The following is a 7,363-nucleotide window of genomic DNA, read 5'->3' on the forward strand; positions in this document are numbered from 1 at the left end:
AGTAGTTTAACACTGGATGCAAGTGATGGTAAGCAGGCCAGTGGAACTAAAAGGTTTTGTTGAGGTATTCTAACTCGTATATATAGAACAGAATGTGTGCTTCTTGGAACTGCTTTTTATTTGATTGCATTGTTCTGTAAGTGATACTGCATCTTTTCCCACCATGCACATGAGTGTAACAGCTACATTGCATATTTCTGGGGAATGGGGGTAGGGTAAAGAAAAAGGACTTACCTGGATTTCCCAGCAAGCATCTATTGAAATTATGTTGTATGCTACCTGAGATTGGAGGACCATTTCGATGAAACTTCTTTCATGGCTAGAGAAAATATTGCTAGTATCAATCAATTTTGTCAAGGTGGCAGTGGCACCTAGGTAACAAGGCTTTTTAGGGGGTTTTCTTGCACCTTGATGGTTATCATTTTTATCATGTTGGAACCCAGGTTATAAGCTATTTTTAGGGTCATCTTGCACCTTGCTTTTGCGTTTTTACAATGGGGGTTTACAAATTTTAGGTGTAGTGCAGCTATATCATATTGTGTAATGCAGCTCTATTTTAATAAAAATAGAGCATCATCTGCTTCTCTCTGTCAGTCAGTCCTCTATTTGCACTTTTTTTTCCCTCTTTTTCTCTCTAATCACTCACCCCTATCTTTTCAATTGGGATGTCCCTTCTGTCTCTCTTCGCATATTACACACATGAACATGCATTCCTTTATGTATTTGCTGCAGTCAACATAGTAACTTGTTCCTTTGATTGTTTATTTATCACACATGTAAATGCATAGATGCTTTTCTCACATCTTCAAGCTTAAAAAATAAGGTTCCCACCCTTAGTTTGATTATAAACTATGTAACGTTGTTTTATTCTACTTTTAATGTTTAATCTGTTCGTTTTAGATTGACTTGTAATGTTCTGTAGTCGTTACTTCAACTGGGGAAATAAGGTACCTATAAAAAAAGATAGAGAAATAAGCTAAAATTAACGAAGTATTGATCACTTTGATAACTGTGCCTGTGGTAGCTATCAGTTCAAATGTTCAATTATAACATCAACCAACATACCTTTTGAAGGTCAGATCAGCCCGACCTTTGTCAACATTTTTTATTTTACCGAAGTTTGTCTTAAAAGACACCTTCATTTCTTGCTTTACACCACATGGATGCCATATCCTAACTTCTTTGGATTTTACCGCAAAGAAACTAAGCAAGGACAAAACACTAGGGTGGAAGCTTCCAGCTGCTAGATCAAAGTTCAGAGCGTCTTGAAGGAAATCTGGGGGATTCCAAAAGGTAGAAACTTGGCCACACTGGCCCCAAGAAGCCAAAAGGTGAGCCAGCACATTTGCCTCCCTTTTAACAAAATGAAAGGAGATTGAGCTTCCACATATCCTGTACATGTCATCTAAAATAGGCCAAACGGGAGGTTAGGTCTAGACTCTAGAGAAGGGTCCAAGGTTTGGGGTTGAAGGGCTAGAGGCAGGTCTAGAGAAGGGGGAATGAGGGTTTGTGTAGGGTATACGACTGTATCAAGTGATTAGGAAGCTAGAGAGAGAAAATAGGGAAGTTTTAATATTTTAATTTTGGAATGGAATTTCTTTAAATTGTTACAGGAGGGATTAGGTGAGTGAGCCAAAGCAGGGGATTGCATTTGGACAGGTTTTGAGAAGGTTGGGCAGAAAAAGACAAGCTCTCAAAATTATAAATGTTCAAGAACTAGGATTTTAGTGGGAAATTTTGAAAAATGTTTTAATGAGATGATAATGAGCCTTAGATATGTGGGATGCCGGATGGCTAAATCTGATCTGGTTTTCACCAAGGTTTTGTAAAAGATTTAGATAGACAAGTTTCTTTCTCTCTAGAAAGGTCTGAGACCTGAAGGGAATGGAGAGGGGACTGACCCGTGTTTAGGCTCAGTCCTCTAGATGACGATGATTGTTTGCTTTTGATTGTATTTTCCCAGGTTTTTTGATGGCGGATGGTGGTGGAGCTCAAAAATTTGAGATAGATGACAAGAGAAGAGAGAAAGAAAGAAGTGAAGCCTAGGACTCACTCCTAGGGTTTTTAGAATGACTCTAGGGCTTGGGCATCAATCAAAACAAGCCACACAAGCAGAAAATAATATCCAACATTCATTGCCCACATGTTGCAACTTTTACACATATATAGACTGTAACGGGTCAGTCAAGCTACTTACCAAATTAGGAAAACTCAAAATTACAATTCTGCCACTTATAAGTTAAACCAACTTAAAGAAAACTAAATAACTCTTTAACTGCTTAACCAATGACTGAAAATTTAAACATGACTAAACTATGACTAGACAACTCAAATTAACAGGCTGGACTGCACGTACAATGTTGAAAATACCCTTGGAGGCTAAATCAACTTGAATTCAAAAAATTGTCATTTTGCCAACTCCTTGCTGCATTTTTAATGCTTAACTCCAAGAAATGATTAAAAACTAAAGTTTCTACCGTGCAATGAACAAAAAGGTGGTTTAATTGAATCAATAAGTCCTTGCTGCATTATTAATGCTTCACTCGCTCACCGAAGCTTCGAGAACCCCCTATTTGGTAATGTTGTTCATTCATTCATCCTAATAAAATATCTTCTTAAAAAGCAATTAAAACTATAAAATCATTATTTTTTGTGTGAGAACTAAGAATTTAAGACCTAATGTGGACTTGTTTGGGCTGCCTTGAGGGGTGTGGCACGGGGGTCTGGGGGCAGAGCCCCCGGCCCAGCCACTAGACATAGAAAAAGCAAAAAAGTGTCAAATTTTCAAAAGGTGCACGCCTGAGCTGAGGCGCAAGGTGCACTAGGCGTGTGCCTTTTGAAAGGGCTGCGCCTAGGACCTGGGCGAGGTGCCTACTCTAACATGTGCCTTGCCTGTGTGCCTAGGCACAACTTTTAAGTCACTGCCTGCGCATCATTATTTTTTTCATCAATACCTGTGCAACATCAAATTGCAAGTATTATTTATTTGCCGAGATGGTTTAGTTGTGTACATAGAAGACCATCTAAAAAAGTGTTAGAAAAAAGTGATCTGTTACAAGTTGAAAGGGCTAGAAGAGCTAGGGGTAGACTGAAAAGGACTTGGAAGCGATAATAAATGATTCAAGTGTTCATAATTTAACGATTAATATGCCACTGAACATAACTGATAGGGATCATAAAGCAAACTTGAAGACTTGTAGAGAGGAAAAGTGCCCAACGATTGTAAGGCTTTGGTTCTTATTTGGCACAATGATGGAGAAGATTCTAGCTGGGAATTTGAATAAATGCTGGGTGTTTTGAGTTAGTAATCAATTTAAGTAATAACAATGTGTTAGGAGAGTGTTTTACAGCAAGGTTATCTTAGGTATATTGTTTTTAGAAGTCATTGTTTTCAGTTTAAATTAGTGTTCTTAGTGATTTAAAAGGCGCGCCTAGGCGCATAGGCGAGGCGCATTTTAGGGTTGGCGCCTCGCCCAGGTCCTAGGCGCAGCCCATTCAAAAGGTGCACGCTTGGTGTGCTTAGGCGTGCGCCTGGTGCACCTGGTGCGTCTTGTGCCTTAGCCCAAGCGTGCGCCTTTTGAAAATTTGTCACCTTTTCCTTTTTTTTTTTTTTGAGCCTGGCGGCTGGGCCAGGGGCAGAGCCCCTGGACCCCCGTGCCACGCCCCTCGAGGTCAGCCCAAACAAGTCCATGTTAGGGTCTTAAATTCTTAGTTTTCACACAAAAATTAATAATTTTATAGTTTTAATTGCTTGTCGAAGCTTCAAGAATCCCCTATTTGGTAATGTTGTCCATTCATTCATCCTAATAAAATATCTTCTTAAAAGCAATTAAAACTATAAAATTATTATTTTTTGTGTGAAAACTAAGAATTTAAGACCCTAACATGGACTTGTTTGGGCTTGCCTCGAGGGGCGTGGCACAAAGGCGGCTCGTAGAATTGGGAATGTAATATGTTACATTAGCTACTTGATGCAATTGAGAAAAAAAAGAGATTGTGGGTTTTATATGCTTGATTTCATTTTTAAATTCTCATATGAATATGCTTTACATATTATATTTATGTATTTTAATTTTAGATAATAAGTTTTTTAAAACATTTATTTTAAAACTTAAGTTTATATTTTTATTAATATTATGTTTTATAATTTTTTGATTTTTTGCATTTTTTTGAATTTTTAGTTTTTTTTTTTTTTTTAAATTGTGCACCTTGCGCTTTTAAAACACTGAGTGTTCTGTACTCCTAAGCCAAGCAAGAGTAGGATTCCTGGTTAGAAACAATCAATTGCTGTTTTAGGTTATAAATATGTTGTCTTGTTTTTTTCCCAAGACTGAACAAAATACAGAAGTTTGTTTCCTTATGTGGATGTGTGCTGCTTCCAGCGTTTTGGGGTGAGGCCTAAACCCTCTAGGAGTGATTCCTATTATATCTCCCTCTTTAAAATTCTTTGCTGTTCTGCATCAAGAACACAATGGCAAAACAGGATTCATGCAGCTGATCCCATACGGTTGGGACAAGGCTTAAATGATGATTTATTTTCTGACACTTCTTGTCCAACCACTGACTTTTGGAGGAGCTTCTGACCTCCAAATGGCCTTCAATGGGAAGGCATTTGCATAGTGACCTCATGGCTGTCGAAAAAAATTAAAGGGAGGAGTTTTGCCTAAGATGGCCTCTGTCATTCATCTTGGCCAGAGGGGTAGAAGACTTCATTTAAGAGTAGGATAAAATATACCAATTTAGCCTTTTGAAGACCCCTTGGAACACCGAAATTTCAAGAAAGGCCTAAGGATGATATTGTAGCACAAGTGCTGGAACTTTTGAGGATTGCTGATACACGATAGAGCTGAGGGATTCTAGTTCTTTTAGGAATTCCCCTACCTGAATACCGTAATAAAGTCTTACCCACATCATATTTCATAAAAGAAGGATATGGAAGAGGTGGCACTAAAAGTTTCAAGGGTTTTAAAGGGAGTATCTTCATATGTTGCTGAAATCCCAATCATTTCTAGTCCATATTTGCTTTTGGTTAGAGATTCATGTTCTTTTACATTCTTTCAGAAATTTTCATGTCATTTTCTCAGTAGAGAAACTTTACATCCTTTTTTTTCCCTTGAAATATTCTTAAAATCCCAGCCTACCCTTCTATTTAGGTTAGTTCATATCCTTTTAGTTTATTATATGGATTTGCTAAACTACTGAATTATTAGGTAGGGGATTGCATATTAAATGTCAAAACAATGGACATTTGTTAAACACAGGGCGCGAATATGCAGAAAAATATTTTAAATTTGCTTAATGCAATATACTATATGGATCGTATCTGGTCAAACTTGAAGAAAAGCTGAAATGAATATCATAGGACTATGCATCAACTGAAATAAAGCAGTCTGAAGCTAATGTGCTCTGATTCTCCAACTCTGCCATTAGATGCAGTTGACCAAATAATTTCAAGTCGCCAACTATACAACACTCATTTTGTTTTTATCTGGATTGGTTGTCTAGTTGGGGAACTTCGTTACATTTTTTTTTTGACTTTATATACCATCTATCTATATGTATACTCCTTTAAAATGTATGTGCCTTTGAATTTCTGGAACCTTATTTGACAAAATACCCTTATTTGTAATTTGCCCCATTTTTACTGAAGACAGTTGTAAGAAGGCATTTGGTATGATCAGGTACTTATGCATTATAAATAATAGTTAATATAAAAATGTCCTTAATGTTTCTGGTTGTTTTTGCAAGAAGTATCCTTATTTGGTAAATCTATCCTCACTGTATGGTGAGGGAGAACTCTTAATTGGCTTGGGTTGCATTGAAGGAAGCTGTCCTGTCTTTTTTTTTATAGATTTCTAGTGGTTGCATTTGAACCAAAATGACTAATTTTTTGTTCTTTAAGACTTTTTTTGTAATATAATTCCAAAAAAGCATATTTTTGTAGCTAGTTACTTATTAGGTAGGTTGCATGACTATTGATCTCTCAAATTGCCCAAAGAGACAAGCTTTGTAAGCTAATATTTTCAGTGATTTGTAAACCACTGAAACTCAAGGCGAGAAGAAGAATATTACTAGGAGAGTGTTTGGTTCCATTTACGTTTATGGGTGGCCATTTATTTGTACCTTTTCACTTTAAACGTTTATTTATATTTTTTCACTTTAAACGTTTCCTGTTTTTGTTGTTTGGTTGGGCTTTACTCTAAACGTTTTTTACTCTCCACCTCAGATTAATACCCATTAAAGTGTGACACATCAGCATTTGGTTTTAAGAAATGCTGGGATGTTGGGGAAACAAGAATTTGGCGTTTCCCCAAATGCCCCATGCACAGAAATCAAAGCGTTTCAGTTTTTTACCGTCTATTTGATAAACGGTAAAACCAAACAGTTATTTCATTTTGCTTCATATGCAATAAACGCCAATGCCTATGTGGTGTTGATGTGGTCCACTAGTTAAGTAGTTGTGAGTCTTCTATATGGCTTAGTCTTATTCTTTTTTTTTGAGAAGTCCTAGTTTTGATACACTGTCACTTAACCTAGAATTTATAGCATCCAAGTCAAATATGTTCTCCTAAATCAATTAGTTTCTTCGTAGAGGTACTCATATGACTTTAAATTCTGAGTAGTCAGGATGATACCTTTTTATCACGTCCATGTGAATATTTACATTTGTTAAATTCTACAAGCAAATAATGGTGAGTAGAAAAATTATCTGTATTTTTTCCTGCCATATTATTCATTTTGGTTAGAAGCAAATTAAACAGGGACTACAAATGCATCTGTGTAAAATGTTGTCTTTGAAAAGGTTACATTTTTCAAATCTTCAGATCATTGCCATCATTATTATTATTTTGAAACTGTAGTTTGTAGTTGCACGTGTCCTTTTACTTTGTTAAAGAAGGGGGACTCTATACCAATCAACTATTAGAATGGACCTTTGGACTTAACTGAGCTTATCACATAACCTATCTGGGTCCATTGTCCTGGGTGTCCTGGGATTCTGTCATTTTTCACATTTTGGAGATGCTTACCACATAGGGGAGAAATTCGAAATGTATAATATTTGGATTTTTAGCTTGTTAAATTGTATGACAAATAGCATATGAATTTCAAGTTCTTCAAAGGGTTAAATTTTAATTGATTGTAATTTTTCCTTTGATGCTTCCTGTTTTTGTAGGTGACCGACTGGTGTAGTTGCCAATGGATACTCTTCTTTCTATGATGGAGGGTTAGTTGCTTGGTGTTTTTTTTTTCTTGGTTAACTTTCGAGCAGATGCTTAAATACTTTATTTTTAAATCTCCGATAGACTATCCCTTCATATTTGAGTTGAATAAGGAATAAAACCTTGATTGATTGGTTGAAGTA

The 7,363-nt window shown here is 36.4% G+C and overlaps 1 protein-coding gene across 1 annotated transcript in view; it reads left to right on the forward strand.

Moving 5' to 3' along the window:
• The window catches only part of LOC104599658 (ATP synthase small subunit 6, mitochondrial-like), an 8,490-nt gene extending 1,127 nt beyond the window's left edge, over positions 1 to 7,363 (forward strand). The window contains exon 3 of the mRNA XM_010262278.2: positions 7,175 to 7,363. Within this exon, the coding sequence (XP_010260580.1) occupies positions 7,175 to 7,178 (4 nt within the window). The 3' untranslated portion in view covers positions 7,179 to 7,363. The remainder of the gene's footprint in view (positions 1 to 7,174) is intronic.

Source organism: Nelumbo nucifera, chromosome 7 (assembly GCF_055504915.1).
Source record: "Nelumbo nucifera cultivar China Antique chromosome 7, China Antique-T2T, whole genome shotgun sequence".
NCBI lineage: Eukaryota > Viridiplantae > Streptophyta > Magnoliopsida > Proteales > Nelumbonaceae > Nelumbo > Nelumbo nucifera.